At 40.9% G+C, this 18914-nt stretch overlaps 1 protein-coding gene across 3 annotated transcripts in view; it reads right to left on the reverse strand.

The window, feature by feature from the left end:
• The window catches only part of ksr2 (kinase suppressor of ras 2), a 132998-nt gene that overhangs the window by 23689 nt on the left and 90395 nt on the right, over positions 1-18914 (reverse strand). For all 3 annotated transcript variants that reach the window (XM_086206816.1, XM_086206817.1, XM_086206815.1), the window contains 6 exons: positions 18089-18109; positions 17710-17819; positions 13720-13888; positions 12488-12529; positions 8653-8722; positions 575-623 (listed from right to left, as the gene is read on the reverse strand). In XM_086206816.1, the coding sequence (XP_086062942.1) occupies positions 575-623; positions 8653-8722; positions 12488-12529; positions 13720-13888; positions 17710-17819; positions 18089-18109 (461 nt within the window). The remainder of the gene's footprint in view (positions 1-574; positions 624-8652; positions 8723-12487; positions 12530-13719; positions 13889-17709; positions 17820-18088; positions 18110-18914) is intronic.

Below are 18914 nucleotides of genomic sequence, written 5' to 3' on the forward strand. Positions count from 1 at the left end.
CCACTGAAATATGAAACTCCACACACACACACACACACACACACACACACATATATATATATGTGTGTGTGTGTGTGTATCTATATGTATCTATATGTATCTATGTATATATAGGTTGTCTCTATTAATAGTTTGTCTTTGTCTAAGGCTTTATGCAGCTGACATACTGTCTGCCGTTAAGGCCACGAATAAAAACTGAGAGATATGAAAAAGGAAAACAGCCAGAGGAAAATATGTCTGGTTTATTCTGATTTGATTATAAATGTAATGTATGGCAGGGGTAAAAATGATCTATTCAAAGATGCCTGCTGGAATATTATTCAAGGCAATCTCCATCACATTTTCTCAAAATACATCATTGTTAGAGGAACAGTGAGGACAATCAGTGATGCTATGTCTTGCTGCTTTGACTCATAACTTACCTGGAGGCTCATCAGAGAGCCAAACTAAATGACAGAACAACAAAAAATGACTGCAACGAGTCTTTGGGAAAGCTGCTCATGTGTTTTTTTGGGTTCACGAGTAATTTCACAGAATCTCAAAAATGGCATTTGGAAAATAAAAGAAGACTCACGTCTGATGTGGGTTCAACCTCGATTTGAAGCAGAGGGTTTCCCTCATTCCTAAAAGCAAGGTGAAGAAAAGTGCAAAAAGTCAGTGAGTAAATGTTATTTTTGGCCTGATGATGTAAAAACCCTTCCAAATTTTCATCATCACTGTTGTCAGCCTATAAAGCGATTCTCAGAGGAAAGACTTTGACTATATTGTTACGGCAGTTGGCATTTCCTCAAGGACATTGAGAAAGCAAAAGCTTTTATCATTAAAGCAGCATTACAGTGGTGGAAAAAAGTTTTTGAACACCCCATGCATTTGTGAAATATTGCATTAAGAATCACTCTTAGGATTTGATTTGCAATTTCTTTTGGTACAGTTGTAGCCAAACTACTAAAAAAAGGCTAAAAAAGCCATTAAAAACTTAAAACTGATTGGTTCCATAAAAATACATAAGAAATTTTGAATATTGGGTCATTTTGGTACCAGTGATTCACTAATGAAAGTCGTGCTTTTTATCAAATGACACAATTTTTGTTGCTTTGCTTCATGTCTATTTAAAACCAGCCTATTTTAAAGTTTTTCAGAGACAAAATAGCAAAACAAGGAACCTAACACAGGAAAAACCGTCAAGGCAGTGGTCAAACCAAACTGGTGTCCAGTGTTCCACCCCACTGTACGTGGCTGACTTTTAGATCATAGCTTCAGGTCTTATAAGGCTGCCAAGAAGCCCCTGATCATTGACACAGAGGTTAGCCTGGCATCGTTGGGCCCAAGCACACAAGAACTGGACAGCCAGGAATTGGAAGAAGATTCTATGGTCAGATGAGTCCAGTTTCCAGCTTTATCTTCCTCCTGCTAATGTGAGGGTATGCAGAAGGCCAGGCAAAGAATTGTCTCCAGCATGTACAGTGTCTACTGTCGAGCATGGTGGAGGTAGTATCATGGTTTTGTTTTGTGAATCATTGTAGTTTTTCTGAGCAGTGGCAGCTTCTGCTGATACATGTGGTGAGAGACATGGCACTGGTACGTTCTAATCTGTTTTTTTTTTTAGAATTGGCAGAGTACCACACTAATGTAAAATGAAACGACTGACAAAAGGACAACAACATGATTAAAACAAACATTTGGTTATTCATTGGTTATTATGGATCTTTAACTCCAACCTCCGGCAGAGCTTTGACCACATGTGGCGGTAGGGGACATTGAGTCCGAATGGGCCATGTTCCGCTCTGCCATTGTCGAGGCGGCTGCTGTGAGCTGCGGCTGCCGTGAGCTGTGGCCGCAAGGCTGCTGGGGCTGGTCGTGGTGGTAATCCTCGAACCCGCTGGTGGACACCAGAGGTGAGGGGAGCCGTCAGGCTGAAGAAGGAGGCTTACAGGGCACTGCTGGCCTGTGGGTCTCCAGAGGCAGCCGACCGGTACAGGCAGGCCAAACGGTGTGCAGCCATGGCGGTCGCCAAGGCAAAAACTCAGACGTGGGAGGAGTTCGGTGAGGCCATGGAGAACGACTATCAGTCGGCTCCGAAAAGTTTCTGGCAAGCCGTCCGTTGCCTCAGGGGGGGAAGGCGGCAACTTGCCCACACTGTTTACAGTGGGAGCGGGAGGCTGCTGATGTCAACTGGGGAGATAATTGGGCGGTGGAAGGAATACTTTGAGGAACTCCTCAATCCCACCAACACGTACTCCATGGCGCAGACAGATCCAATCTCCGGGGCAGAAGTCGCTGAGGCAGTTAAACAACTCCGCGGTGGCAGAGCTCCGGGGGTGGATGAGATCCACCCTGGGTATCTCAAGGCTCTGGATGTTGTGGGGCTGTCCAGGCCAACACGTCTCTGCAACATGGCGTGGACATCGGAGGCGGTGCCTTTGGAGTGGCAGACTGGGGTGGTGGTCCATGTCTTTAAGAAAGGGGACCAGAAGGTGTGTTCCAACTACCACGGGATCACACTCCTCAGCCTCCCTGGAAAGGTCTACACCAGGGTACTGGAGAGGAGGGTCAGGGCGATAGTCGAACCTCAGATTGAGGAGGAGCAGTGTGGTTTTCGTCCTGGCCATGGAACCGTGGACCAGCTCTTCACCCTCGCTAGGGTGCTGGAGGGGGCATGGGAGTTTGCCCAACCAGTCCACATGTGTTTTGTGGACCTGGAGAATGCTTACGACCGTGTTCCCAGGAGCACCCTGTGGGGGTACTCTGGGAGTATGGGGTGGATGGCCCTTTATAATTATTGTATTTATCCTTTGATTTGTACTATAAAGTTATTTTGCTTTTAACTAAACCAGTTTTAAGTTATTTTTTACTCAAAATCATCGATTTTTCATATTTATCGTTCACATACCGAGAAGAGACGTGCGGAGAGGCACCAGGCAGCTGAGCCTCACCAGGGATTGCACAATGACTCGGCTAACTGTGCTGCATGCTCTGCAGTGAGCCCGTATTGCTGTCTCTTTCTATGTCGCTATTAAAATGTTCAAATACTTTTGCTATATAAACTACATTTCTATAGTTTAGCTGGTGAATATAATGTATAGTGTTTTTGTCAAAAACTGTATGTGTATGTAACGTGTTTCTTGTGCTGAGTGATCATAAAACGGCTGCGAAAAGGTGCCGGGTGAGGCACGCAGTTCTCCTGCCTCATGGAGGAGGCGCTAGTGAGCCCAGGGATTCTGCTTTTACCTCCTCCACTCCGCTGCAGAATAAGTGACAGTGAGCTATAATTTACTGTAAGGAAAGTCAAGTGCAGTCATTCAGGTATTTTTTTTTTCTCCTGAGTGGCTGTAATTTCACAATGGAGGATTACATTTCTAAGATAAAACAATTTTCTAAATTGGATTTTCAATCGAAGCAGGAGGTAATACTGAAAGGACAACCAACGCCGGAGCTAAAAGCGTGGCTTCAGACTATGGGACAAAAGAACCGCTCTTTTCAAATGGAGTGGTACACACAAAAAGGCTGGCTGTGTGGATGTCCAGCAAGAAACCGCCTTTTCTGCTCCTCCTGCCTGCTTTTCTCAGCTTCTGACAATGTCCGGACACACATGGGATATTGTGACCTGAAGAGTTTGCCAAGGAGCCTCATTAAACACGAGCAGTCGGTCACCCACATTCAAAGCCAGATCGCGCTAAAAACGTTCGGGATGTCCAGGATTGACTTGGCTTTGGATGAACAGCGACGACTCAACATCAGCATCCACAACGCTAAGGTGAAAGACAACCGAGAGATTTTAAAAGATCTCATCAATGCCACCTGCTTCTGAGCCAAGCAGCAGCTAGCATTTCGTGGAAATGATGAGAGTACAGGCTCTGCCAATCGTGGCAACTATGTTGCATTATTGCATGCTTTTGCGGAGAAAGATGACAGAATAGCTAGACATCTGGAGACATCTACTGTATTTTCTGGCTTGTCTAACAGAATACAAAATGATTTAATCGAAGCAGTCGGTGATGTCATTAGGAATGACATTAAAAACGAAATCAGTGCAGCCCCATTTGTTGCTGTAAAAGCTGACGAGACCACAGATGTCACAAACAAGGCTCAGATCTCTGTTGTATTGTGCTATGTGGCTACAACTGAAGCGGACTGTTAGGTGACAGAGGTGTTCTTGGGCTTTGATGATGTGAGTGAGAACAGGCGCGCTTCTGCCGTTGCTGAATATGTCCTGGGAGTGTTGGAGAAGTTTGACTGTGTTGAAAAGCTTGTAGCTCAGACCTGTGATGGGGCCGCTGTCATGGCATCAGAACTTAACGGCGTGCAAGCTAAAATTGAAGAAAAAGTGCCCGAAGTCATGTTTACGCACTGTTACGCACACAAGCTAAACTTGGTGCTATTGCATTCAGCCACGCACGTTTTTTTTAAAACAGCTGAGGGACTAGCGTCTTTTTTCAGCAAGTCCACAAAGCGCACTCACTTGCTGGACGATATCGTCAAGCGCCGGTTATCCAGAGCATTGCCAACAAGATGGAGCTCTAACTCCAGGCTGCTGCAGACAATAAGCATGCACCAAAATGATCTGCGTGCCTTATTTCAGATTATCACAGAAAATCCTGACGGCTGGGATAATGACACGCTGATGATGACAGCAGGATTCGATCGGTGGCTGTCAAAAACATCAGCATGCTTTCTTCATCTGTCATCTGAGGACATTTTCAGTGTAACTGACGCGCTTTTTAGAGTGCTGCAGAACAAAGTGATGGACATTGAATATTGTCTTGCACGCATCCGCGACACTGTTGCAGCTCTCAAGCGCATTGGACTGGAGTTCAACAGTTTCTATGACCGGTTGGAGCGGAAATGTGACGCACTTGGCCTGACAGAGAGTGGAGCCAGACAGCCGACCAGAAATAATCAAAGACAAGTATTCTGTAACATTCTGGATAACATTAGCAATCAAATGAAGGCTAGGTTTGATCATTTTGGGGAGCTGGCTTTCCTTGGTTTGGTGGATTGCGCAAAATTCAGTGAAATGTCACAACATTTTGATGACGCGAAACTGCAGAGCCTGTCAAAATACGCCAAATTCTTTGACTTGGTGAAACTGAAGGTGGATCTCATTGGATTGTATAGTTCACAAACAGTGAGAGATGAATGTAAATCTCCTGGACAGCTTCTCAGGTTTTTGGCCCAGAAAGATCTCATTCCAACTGTTCCTGAGGCGACAAAGTTGCTCCAGCTAGTGCTCACTGTTCCAGCTACCACAGCATCGGTGGAGCGGTCATTCTCAGCGCTGCAAAGAATAAAAACATACAGTCGAAACAGGACTGATCAAGGAAGGCTTTCTTCTCTGGCAGTGAACTCCATCGAGGCAGAGAGACTTCCAAAACTGAAAGCAGACAAGGAAGACTTCTACAAAAAAGTCATCGACGCCTTTGTTCAGAAGGAGCGGCGCATGGACTTCATTTATAAGTTAAGGTAAGACTAAAAAATTTTTTTCTCCAAATTAAATGTGCTTTTTTGTGTGCTACAGTTTGTATGTGTAAAGAATGCTGACATGAGATTTTAAACACAACCCGTTAACTGCTGCCAATCAAATGGCGAATAAACTACTCTGTAGGGTTCATGTATTATAAAAGAAGAAAATAACGCTAAAGTATCCAAAGCGCTGAAGAAGCTATGGCAGACAGAAGCCAAAACATGGAGAACATTTTTTGTCTGTTTTTTAGTATTAAGTGCAGTTTTTTTCATATGTTTACAGATCTGATTGTGATGAAGTCGGTGCCTCACCAGCCATGAACCTCACCGCACGTCACTGCTTTCAACATAATTTTCTTGTTGAGATCTGCCAACATCGTAGCACCAATGACATCACGCAGGCATAGCCAATCTCTATTGAACACAAGCTGATTCTCCTCCATCCACATGACTGGCTTAGTGACCCCAGTATATAACTGTTCTCAAGCTTTTGGTGGTTTATTACTGGTTTGGAAAGCAATGGACTCTGGGCAAAGACCACAGGTGAAGCAGCTTAGAAAATAATATGTGATTCCTGTGGTGCTGAGGGTCCGCAACAGCAGTTCGATCTCTGCTCTAATGAGGGAATCCCGCCGGGTGTTGGGGTCTGAGACAGGTTCTCATTAACCCTAGGATGAGGCCATTAAGGCCAGTGAAACCTAGCAGCTGCCACTGCAAGGGCATACAAAGATGTAGGAAAGGTGGGACAAAATCCCTAATTAAATCAGAAGAATGTGAGTTTCATAAGCACACTAATGGATTCACTTCTGACAAGAGAGGGAGGAACAGAGAGAAGGAGACATAGCCACATGTAAAATATAATCAGTCCTTGGGTTTTTGTGTATTTTTGAGACTATGTAGCATAGGACTGTGACATTAAGAAGCAGGACAAATGAATTACGACAGAAGCTGTAAATGCACAATGAATCAGCCGGATCATATCTGGATTGCACTGTAATAACAGTGTGGATGCAATCTGTGCAGAGTGCTTCCCCTAATTCTGAAACTTCCTTTTAGCGCAAACAAGTCCTGGAAATTTTTTTATCTGAAAATCAAGGAAGTCAATGAACAAAAGAAACACGAAAGGTTTTGGCTCAGTCGCCCTTAGCATCATTTCACTTTTTTACACTCAACTCTTTGTATATTCCCAGAAAATAGATGATTCAGTAACCTGGATGTCACTTCACCAAAATGCATCCCATAGTTAAAGTATTTTTGTTTAAGAAAGGAGTTTTTGCCCCTTTCAAACCTGACTGTGTTCAGTTTGTTAAGCAGCTCTATTAGGAAACACATCTGCGTCCCATTTTGGCAAATTAACATGCCATTTATACCGCTATGATTGTTTTGAGTTGAAAGGAAAAGTTATTAGTTTTAAAGACAGAAAAATTGAATACGTGTTTAGTTTAATGTGAATCAATTGCTGACATTTCAAGACTTAATCATTTTGACAAGATACGTCAAATAAAATCACGTTTCTTTTATGGCAATTTATTTTAACCATAGCGACACACACATTGCTTTTCACTACATTGATTTTTCTGTTCATCTGACCAGGTCTCTATTTGAGATGGGGTTAGTGCATTTAGTTTTGACCCAACTAATCAAAAAGTGAGTGATTAATTCACCTCACACCCTCCTTCAAATTTTGCGGCAAACACAGCAATTAATTGAGTGTTACAACAAGTTACACAAACCAGTGTAGCAGTGTTTCCATTTTTCTGATGGTATTTTTCATGAATGTATTGTAGCTTTTTTATTTTTCTCTCCAAGCTTTAGAATCATCCACCGCATTCTCCTACAGTGCTCTGATTGGTCGATTGTCTCTTGAAACAGGGGATGTGGGCAGCGATTCAGAAGTCTGGAAGCAGGCTGTGCAGTTGCTTAGTGCTTGACGACAGTATTGTTTCATGTCGAGCTGTGGATTGGATTTGCTCTTCTGAATAGCGAATAGCAGCCTGAGGAAAATGCCTCCACCAAAATCCTTGTCTGTTCTTTAAACATACTCACTTATTGTTCAAAAATAATAAACCAGAAAAATACATCAATATCCAAAATTAATTGAAAATGACAGAAATAATGACAGTCAAGAGCTGAACAAGCAACGCCTCATCCTAAATCAGCTCCAGTGTATTTAATCTTGGCCTGATAATTTTGTGCTGTTCTGTGCTGCTGCAATAATAATAATAATAAAAAAAAAACGGGATTCATGTATTTGTCATATTGGCAATGCAGCTACATTAATGAATAATCTGCTCATAGAGCAAACATTTATCTTTAGTTGACATCATAATGATTATGGTAATTAATGCAGCACAAAACCTTAATCCCTTTATATGCAAAGACTCACGGAAACCTGCTGTGATGCTGTGCACACACTGTTGTATTCTGTCCTATATTTCTCTCTGATTCATGCGATTTCAAAGTACTTTTTTTTTTTGTTGCCATTTCTTATCGGAATGCTAACAGCTGCTACATAAACTATGACCTAAAACTAGAAAATACAGCTTTTAAATGTAAATACATCAATAAAATATCCTCTATTTTAATCTGCTTAGCAGTTTGGCCTTGCCCACTGTGCACCCTTTCAACATCATGTTGATATTTCAAAAATAACGTTAACTGCGATATTATTGATTTATCCATTTATCCACTATGGCTATGACCCATCTTTCATCACAATTGACAATGCACCTATAGACGGAGACTCCCTTTGCCTTTGTGTCTTGTGATAGATTGAGATCCTAATCTAATTAACATCTGGGTCGAAAGGCATCTCATCTCTCGTCGTCCTCTTCCGGTTGTTTTCCCGTGACCACTGGCTTCCTCAAAGAGCCAGTGGAAATCCGGCTGGCATCCCAAGTGTAGCGTGAAGTAAAGGCCATGCTGACATTAGTCACCAAGTATTTGTCATGTCGGCCCTCGCTTTGAAATTGTCACCCAAATATCTGTGCTCCAATAAGTTTGACTTGGCCTCTGACCAGCAGCCACAGAGAGCAGCAGACGATGACTGAGAGCAAGACTGGAGCTCACGAGCATCACAAGCACTTACTTTACTGTATTTCTGTAAGTGTTTTTTTTTTTTTTTTTAAAGTGGTGATAAAATGTTTTGTTTTGTTTTTTTACTAGTTTTCTCCAGGAATAGGTTCTACTCACCCCGGTTCTGACAAGACGGGGTGCAGAATGACTTGCGGTGCTCTGCTTGGTGGAGCCTCTGGAGCAACATCTGGGGAATCAGAGCAAAAAGGTAAATAAAACTGACAAATAAGAACGGACACGTACTGAGGATTCTTTTAAGCAGTATTTATATTGATTTACAAGTTTTAGGAATGGAGTTGAGAATATCAGCAGTATGATAGATGTTTCTGTTACTGTACTGTTGTTGAGGTGACTTCCTTTGAGTTAATCTGCACTCAGAAAGTGTACTTTGTCTTTCGATTATTACAAATAGATTAATTGAGCTCACAGAGAGGTTTTCCTCCCCTGTCACTTCTCTGCAAATCTAGAATGCAGAAATTCCAGTCATGTACATTTAGCTTGAAGCGAACCGCAACCTACAACGAACAACAGCAAAACCACCAAAATGTACAAACTCTCAAGTACATCATGCAATATAATTCTTAAATACAAATATAAATCTATAATAATATATATAGTTCATCTTTATTGAGCCAAGTCCTCTGTAATCCACAAATAGTTTAATTCAAGCTAAAAACAAACTCCCATTATCGAACAAAGTACATCTTCTCACTGTCCTCTTACAATGGGTGGTCTTGTACTGTCTCTGTGTTAAAGCTGTGGCTTTGTGTTGACTTTGTTAAATGTATTTATTTTTTGGTGAGGCCTCTTGGCCAGGTCACTGGTTAAAAACAAAGGTAAACCAAAACACCTCCTTCTGTGCCAGTGCAAACGAGCCAGGACTTTTTTTTTGCTGTGGTTTGGGAACAGAGTTCATTTTGTAACAATAATTAAGTCAGCTCTTAGTCTGCAGGGTCGGAAAAGAACCTGAATGTTCATTTTTAATGAACTAAAACTGTTCTTGATTTAGCTTGATAACTGTGACAGAAGTACTTCTGGTGGGTTTTGCAGCATGTTTGTCCTGCTCTGTGACGTCGTCGTGCGTTTTCTAACAACTGCCCCATTGCCAAATTGATGAATAGGTGTTCCTTTTAATATTGGGTTTATTTTTTTGCATATTTTCTTAAGTGGCAGTGTGTTGAGCAGTGATGTGATCAACATGTAAAATCCAATGTGATATGGGTCACTCTCTCTCCAACCACACACACACACACACACACACACACACACACAAACACACACACACACACACACACACACACACTCTCTCTCATTTTATATATATATATATATATATATATATATATATAAATCCCTTTCCAGAACTGCCCAACTTCCGAAGTACCTCACAGAGCAACACTCCATGTTGCTTGAAGAGTCCCTTTGAGAGGATTGGTATCTTAACAGGCTCCTTAATCAAAATCAAGCTGTGGCACTCTTGCCTTTGACCACACAGTGAGAAGTAAACTTGATTATGCAAATGTGGGAATTTCCTGCCATACTGTTTAAATGAACTTTTTTTTTTTCCAAATCCTGACTATGAATACATATATGATTTCTTCACTTTATCAAAAATATTTACTTTTTTCCCCCCTACTTAATGTTTCTACACTCGATCTGATTTACTGAAAGTAAAATACTTTGTTGCCCAAAATTGTCATTGAATACTGGAATACAATGTACTTTCTGGCTTGAGTGAATGAAGTGAAATCACCCACAACACCAAAGTACTGCAAAAGCAAGATTTCAGTCCTGGACCTTCAACAAATTCATCATGGAACAGCTTTGGGTTGAGCTGGATAGAAGAAATACAAATATAAATATGTTTTCAGCAATGACAGCGCTGACTTTGTGTGAACTGCATAATTCATATGTTCCCTTAATGTGTGTGTGTGTGTGTGTGTGTGTGTGTGTGTGTGTGTGTGTGTGTGTGTGTGTGTGTGTTGGACTAAACACTTCTTACTATTATAAGAAAGGTGTTGACTGTTGACACAAATATCTGCCTTTTCCTGCCAGTATTCAATGTTTGAATGTTTATCTTCAGCTCCTAAGGGACTCGTAAAACTGTGCACTATCTTGGTGTACAGAAGTACAGCATACGTGCAGATGGAGTATTCCATAGTGTGGCGAGGCCAGAGTATTTTAAACACAATAAATGACTTTATTCATCGTGACATAACTAGTAAAGGCATCAGTTGACTTAAGGCTGGCCGGAAACTACAATACAGTTTGTGTTCATATATTTGTACTTTTGTAAGTCACCTGTGGAATGTAATGGCATGAATATACAACAATATGATACTGTATGCCTCATCTGGGAGAGAGCAGAAGTAATCTAATCGACTTCTATCATCTATCTAAATGACAAAAAGGATACACGCAGCCTGATATAACAAGTACTGTGTGCTAATCTATTGGAAGAAAAGCCAAATCTGGTGATTTTCTCATTTTCTCCGTATATATTCAACATTTAAGACGGAGTGAGGTCAGTTGTGCTGTATCAACCTGTGTAACTCATCGGTGGATTCACTGCCATGCTCACTGTCTGTGTTGGCATGCAACCCTGATAATTTGTGACGAAGTGGGAGCCACAAAATCACCCTATTTGTAGCTGAGTACATTAGTAGCTGGCATCATCACGGTCTCGCAGCAAGAAGGACCCGCTTTTGTTTCCCCCCATTTTCTGTTCATATGGATTTACTCCAAAGGCCCAGAAGCCAGGAGGACCGGAGGCTCTAAAATGCCTGATGCTGTGAATCTGAGCCACTCAGTCTCTCCATGATCCCGTGGACAGACTGATATCTTTGCAGGGTGTTACTACTTTAAGCCAAAATTACATGCTCGGATGTTAGGGATTTATGACACCAGCAATGAGCACCCGATTTAAGGCAATTAATGAATGCATTTCCAATTATAATGTAATCAGTCCTGGAATGTGGAACGCTTGTGAAAATGTGTGTTTTATTTCTTTTTTTCAGAGCATTAACACAATTTTTAAATTGATTTCCACTCCCGGTATAATGCACTTAGATTGTGGGTGTAATTGTAAGTGGTGGTGTTTAACCACGTTATTAAACTGATCATAAAGGTACCAGATATGATTTAACAAGAGAGCACTTAGAGAGCTCGTACCTCCACCAATGAGGCTGTCGAGACGCTGGAAATGAACACTCTGTAGTTTCATCTAAATCTGCTCATACATTTGCTTCCCCACCAGCATACAGAAATAACAGGAATATAGGCCTTCTGGACCACCCAACGAGAACACAAACTATACCGTCTCCGGATGTTTCACGCTTATTCCTCTATTTAAAATGTAAGAAATTTCATCAAAAAGGTTTTTTAGATCACAGATCCAGAATACGATCAAATTAATTTCCGGAGGCTGAAAAGTTCTTCTTTCAATCACTTCACATGGGAATTTGATATTTCCATTTGTTTTTAAAATATTCCCCAAACAAACACTCTGCACTCGCATTATCTTGTTGGTGGAGGGGAAATAAGACAACATTATGAGTGTGGCGTCAGTAACCAGACCTCAGAGACCGGTGCATCTTGTATATTACACACACACACACACACACAAACACACACACACACACACACACGCACAAAAGAAAACCTGCCTCCCCAGATCTCAATGACACCTCATTCTTTTTCCTCACACCACTCCAGGTTGTCTTGCCTCTAACAACCTGCTAAATAAGCAAAGATGGCAGCAGTGTGACCAAAAGCAAAGGGTCTGGGCAACTCATTAGGAGGTCTCTCTGGGATGAGAGAGTTTTAAATCTGGCCAAGTCGAAGAGATGAAAATCACCAGCAACATCAAAGTGCCTCTCCTTCTTTTTACGTTCTTCTGGACTGGCAGCAGTGCAGTATGTGTTGCTGTAATGATCAATTATCAGGCACTTACCTGGAAATATGAACTGTTGCTTGTATTTGAAATAACTGGAGGCTGTAAGAAAGAGACAGTTTGATGTGAACTTGTGTGAAACTGTCAACATTATCTGCTGGTTCAGTATTTAAACTCAATTCATATCCAGATCAAGACACTTCACAAAGCGCATTTAAAGTTCACACAGAGGACTTTCTCTCTCTTCATTAATTTCCATCATGTCGGACTGAAGCTATTATGATTGCTTTGCACTTCCTTAACTGATATGCTCTCAGCAGAGATGGAGACATATGCTGACATTTTCAGAATAAATTGGACTGAATGCCATGCAAGTTCATGTCAGTTATACTTTACATGTTTTCTGTATAGGACAGACTTTGTAGAGATTAAAATATTTAATTTGACGGATAAAAAAATAGTATTTTGCCTGCATATGCATAGGCCTGCATTTGACCACATGCTGAAGTCCAAAAATATATAACATGCAATAGTTAGAGCTTGGTTAAGCCATTTGAATGGACTACTGCCATTGTTCCACTATACAAGAAACAGAGAAAAATCATGTTATTGACCGAAGTTCAGACTTTCTACCAGTTGACCATTATTGTCTCATTCTGAATGACTTGCAACATCCCTTAAAATCAAAGACTATTAAAGACGAATCAACAAATTTCCAGCACTGTTCATTTCTCCTCGTCTCTCCAATCATGTGACCCAGACCTCACTGACTGTGTCTGATGTCCTCGGGATCGTGCTCAAAGTGCCACTTTAGGGCCGGTTTAAATGTAGTAGATTGTTCCCGAACCGTAGTATCAAGCAAGTACTGTACATTCGTCCAACTTCAATATAATCAAAATAATACAATATCAGTCAGATGAACTTGAGATGTACGTTAACTTCCAGGATTAGTCAGACTCACACAATAAAGGTACTTAACTACTTCTGGTACTTAAGAATAACATCTCCAAATGTCATGGATATTATATCTATGTATATCTAATACAGTAAATTGCTTTTAAAATGAGAAATATGTCATTGATCCCCGGAGGGAAAGTATCCATGCTCCCATTCAAGAATACAATTTTATAAACTCAGGAACTAATAATAAAATAGAAAAAGAAACATTTAAAAATATATATACATAAAAATATGCCCAAAAATATGATATAACAATAAATGATAGAACATGTATGCCTCATATCCTTCTTTCCATGAAATATCTGAAATTTTTCATTTACACATTTCTATACCTGTCAAGTTGAACTGTTTCTGTTGCCGTGCCGACTGTGGGGAGGGGTGTAGTGGTGAGGGGGGCGTGGCACTGCTGGGCAGGGGTGGGGCTGGAGATGACGGGGTAGAGGAAGTGGTGGATGAAGGGTTACTGCTGGAGTCTGGTTGGTAGGGAACTGGGATGTGATCCTAAGAAGAAAAAAACAGGTTAACTCTGTGTGTGTGTGTGTGTGTGTGTGTGTGTGTGCGCGCGCGCATGTGCGAGGATGTGCATAGAGGCTTTACTTCAAAAGGGCCACACTGGAAGTTTTTTTTCATTAGTTCTTGGTCTCCTTTATTGCTGCCCTCTCTCTGAATCCCACCACACGTTCTAGATTGATTTCCCTCCTTGCAGGCAGCACTTGGTTTTCATACAATATGAAAATGAACTTGCAGAGTGAATTGTAACCGGCCTGACAAAGGTAATCCATCACAGTGAGCAATATGCTACCTTCTCCTCTTTGTGAAAGTTCAGTTATCACTGTGTTGTCCTGCAGTTGTGAACAGGAAATAGTCTCAGAGCTCCTTTCTCAACGATACAAGAGTTTAACGTTCCAACTGTTGGATGTCATCTCACCAAGACGCAAATCAATCACGCTGCTGCTGTGAGGTGAAAACCATCAACTCCTTCTTTCATCCCACCGAGCCCCAGAATGTCTGTGACTGAACTCCAGGTCCAGACAAATGCCTACCGCCCCCCCCCCCCCCCATCCATCCCTTTCTTCGTCACCAAGGTCATCTTCAGATCTACATCCCGATTACTGTCTAGACTCCAATTTAAATTCAACTAATGGCGAAAAAAATATCATCCAACACCACAGTCAGATTTTGTTGAAATTCAATATTCTCAAATTCTCAATCACCTCAAAAATTATCCTCTCAATAAATCAGATTACCTTTTGGTGTACTAAATTATAATCAGAGATTTCAGTTTTCCACTTTATAACTGTGGAATCAGAAAAAAAAAATTCAAGTTGTCCTCAATCATCTTCAAGTTTTCAGGTTAAAGTCAATTAAAGTTTGGGATTATTAGATCACAAATACTTTTGTTTTGCACCTGATTTAATAAAAAAAAAACTTGCCATGATGGCGGCACAGTGGTGCAGTGGTCAGCACTGTCGCCTCAGAGCAAGAAGGTTCTGGGTTTGAGTCCCAGCTCCAGCACAGGATCTTTCTGTGTGGAGTCTGCATGTTCTCCCTGTTCCTGTGTGGGTTCTCTCTGGTACTCCAGCTTCCTCCCACAGTCCAAAGACATCAAGAGGGGACGAGGCTGATTGATACTCTAAATTGACTGTAGCTGTGACTGTGAGTGTGAATGGTTGTCTGTCTCTATGTGTTGGCCCTGCAATGGACTGGTGACCTGTCCAGGGTGAACCCCACCTCTCGCCTGAAGGCTGCTGGGATAGGCTGCACACCTTTATTGTGTGTAAACTGTGATGAATAAACTACAACTGCATGTTATATCAGCAATCTATTTTCAAAGAAAAAACAAATTACATAGGGCTGAATAAAAACCCTAAATAATCAACCCCAAGAAGTCAAGGAATCTATCAATATATTACTTCTGTTGGTGTTTATGTCATCATTATCTAAACTGTGTGCTTGTCAAAAAAAGGCAAAATGGCAAAATACCATGAATGAGTCATCATATCACTTATCACATCCATCAGTTTGACAGATCCTTGTGCAAAAACACCTTTTTTCAAATACATTCTTGTCATTCTCTCGAGGAGAGCTGGCGCTTTGATCAAGAGAACAGTCGCTCCATCAGGATCTAGCAGAGATTAAAGCTGCAAACAGTGTTGAATGGGCCTTCACACCCTCGCCTGTCGGGGCGAGGCGCAGTCGAAGGGCTAATGTCACGGGCACGTAGATGATTTCAGACCTGGGCTCACAGGTCTGACTTTACCCACCCCCCACTTCCTTCCCTTCCTGTGCCCTGACAGTGTGATGAGGATTTTAGAGTACTCTTCATGTGAAATAGCCTCATAAATGTTACATTAGAATTCATATTTTAGTAGGAAAATTTGTCCCAAATCCAGTAATACAGGTTGGAGAGCTGATAAATTTATAGTTTAGACATCTGAAGCCTCAGTTGGACTCAAAGTATTTGTCCAGAGATTGCCTCCCCATTGGTTTACATCGCAAGGTGCAATGTGGCACAGCAATTTTGGGGTTTACAGAATCCAAACAGTTTGAGTTACTGCAAAGTTTTCAACCAACTCTTGTTCAGCACAGTGTCATCGGTTGTGTATTAAAGTTTGAAGGCGATACCATTAACGCCCTAGGAGGAGATAGCATTTGTTCAGGGTTCAAAAATTGGCATATATTAAATTGTATTTTTATGTGCATATTGTGGAATTCTGTTGAATTTAGGTCAGGGGTGTCAGTATATGATTTGTCGGACTTGATGAGACTAATAATTGAGTGTTGGTTCAATGTCTCTACGGCACTCCTATGGACTGTGGCGCCCCTTTTCAGATACCTAGGTGGTGCTGTGGAGCACATTTTGGCACTTTGGGGGTTAATTTTTGCAATTTATCACATTTTGGGGAGGTTTTGAGCATGTTTAGGGGGTTAAATTGAGGTCTAAAGTGGCAGAATAATAAAGAAAAGAGAAAGAAAGAAAGAAAGAAAGAAACGGAACAGATACAAAAGGGTCTTCGCCCACTTTGGGGCTCAGGGCCTTAATATTCAACAAGCAGTTATCATCAAGGGCTGAAAAACATTATTATAATACATCTTTTGGATGAAAGTCGAAATATAGGACTCAACTAAAACCTGTCATCAAAATTCATGACATAAAACCTGGAGTTGCAAGTACTGCTATATTTATCAGTTCTTTGAAATATCTGTACATAACAGAGTTGTTGTTGCAGGTTTGTTGGTGTTTGAATAATACACACAAGGCTAAGAGAGATAACATCTTTGAAATGTGATTAATTTAGAAATTCATAAAATGGAAATTGCTTTTTTGTTTAAGTCTTTAAATGAGAAAGTTACATTTGCCTGCAACATTTAATGATTATATTAACATTAATCCTTTATTGGGAACTCATTCAAATACTCTAAATTGACTGTAGGTGTGACTGTGAGTGTGAATGGTTGTCTGTCTCTATGTGTTGGCCCTGTGATGGACTGGTGACCTGTCCAGGGTGAACCCTGCCTCTCGCCCGAAAGCTGCTGGGATAGGCTCCAGCCCCCCTACGACCCTTAACAGGATAAGGGGTAGAAAATGGATGGATGGTATTGGAACTGACCACCAAATTTCTGGTGACATTCCTATTCGACCGTAATAGCACTGTAACTGCTACACACCCCTGCAAAGGAGCAAAGGTCTGCTCTCATTGACTCATGTTGCAACTTGGAGTTTCAGTCAGAGGTCAAACTGAAATGCTCTTACATTCTAATCTTATAATGTCAAGACTAAACAGTGTATTTTACTTTATTTATGATGTCTCAGTAGGCAGCGCTACTGCAAACACGTGACGATCAACAAGTGCGTTCAAACCTTCATCGTCACACAAGATCTGATTATCATGTATGTGCAAGACAGTAGAGAATCAGAAATCCTGTTTAAGAATATTTACATCCTCCCACACACACACACACACACACACACACACACACACACACACACACACACACACACACACACACACACTTCTTTTACAAATACTTTTGGCTCAAATACTTTTGGCTCAAAAAAGATTCCATTATCACATTTTCCATCATGGTAATCTTGTGATAAAATATGTCCTGTGGAAACGGAGAAATGTTAAGTTGTGCAGACTGAAAATTACTCAATGTACAAACACAAATCCATCTATGTAAACATCAATATTGCTGAAGGTATTTTTGAAAATTATCATGACTCATAACAATTTTTCAGTCCCTGAAAATACAAGAGGTGTGACAGTCTGGGACAGGTTACACACACTTTGTAATAGACAGCTTATCTTAACACTTACCTTATTGATTTTGTTGGTTTTGGGGAGAGTCTGACTGATGTGCAGGTCTGTGTACCTGAGTGGGTTGTTGATGTCACATGGCACTGATTCGGTCCGTACCAGACGAGCTACTGCAGGAAAATAAATAACAGAAGACTAATGAAGCCCCCTAGGAGATCAAAATTAAACAATACACAACTAATAGCTTGAGGAAAATTATGAAAAACTCTTTATCAGGCTGTACTTCAAATATGAAACATGAGCAGGCTGTCCTTACTTCAACAGCACTCATTTATTATCGCATGCAGACACTTTGAAAAGTTTTCCAGAGCTCACTGTGTTATTGATAAACTGTCACCGTCTTTTGCTATAACAGGGTAGAAGTCTTATTTGTGTTTACCTTGAGTCGTTCCTTGGTGATCTTATTTGTGGGGAAAGGGGGGGGGGGTGAGGCAGAGAAAAGACAAAGACATCTCAATTCTGATACCACACAACACACATTTTTTTCATCGCTGTCCGTCACCACAAACGGATTTGCAAATGTCCTACGTCATGCATCACTTAGTTTAATTAATCAGGAGATAAACTTCAACCTGAAGCCACCAGCAAAGAATCTCTTCACTGTTATAGGTGAAGATTCAACTTATAAACGTTGCAGTTTTAGTAGCTCCAGTGGTTCCCCGTGTTACATGTGAGAAAGGAGAAATTGTGACGGACGTGTTAAACTACATGCAGACACTGGCAGCCTGTGGTGAATTATATGAGGCAAATCCTCATCCTGTAAATATTTGCAAAGATTGTAGGATAAAAATCCTGCATGGCAAAAAGACGATATAGGAAGTGTTTACGAGTGAGCCCAACAGATGGTCTCTTGTTCCCGTCCTTCTTCCTTTATACTGAAACTGTGATGGAAGTATTTGTAATGTTCACTATCATGTCAATGTTTAGCCTTAAAAATGATTGTGACACTTTATTGCACGTACTGTGATGTTCTATTTCATGTTGTTGATACTGCGCTATTATCACACCTTGAGATTTTGATGTCAGTCCTCATGGAAACAAATATTCACAGTTCATTTTGTTTTGAATTTGGTTACTTGAAAAGTGTTTCTTCAATAAGATATGATTCAAAGTCTTTTAGTTAGATACTCAAATTGAGGAACTTCGCTTGAAAAAGCAATGACAAATTATTATAGAAATATTTTAATTTATTTACTACCAGCTTG

The sequence above is a fragment of the Aulostomus chinensis genome, chromosome 6 (assembly GCF_037954235.1).
Source record: "Aulostomus chinensis isolate RoL2024-O1b breed Wild chromosome 6, RoL_Achi_v1.0, whole genome shotgun sequence".
Taxonomy (NCBI): Eukaryota; Metazoa; Chordata; class Actinopteri; order Syngnathiformes; family Aulostomidae; genus Aulostomus; species Aulostomus chinensis.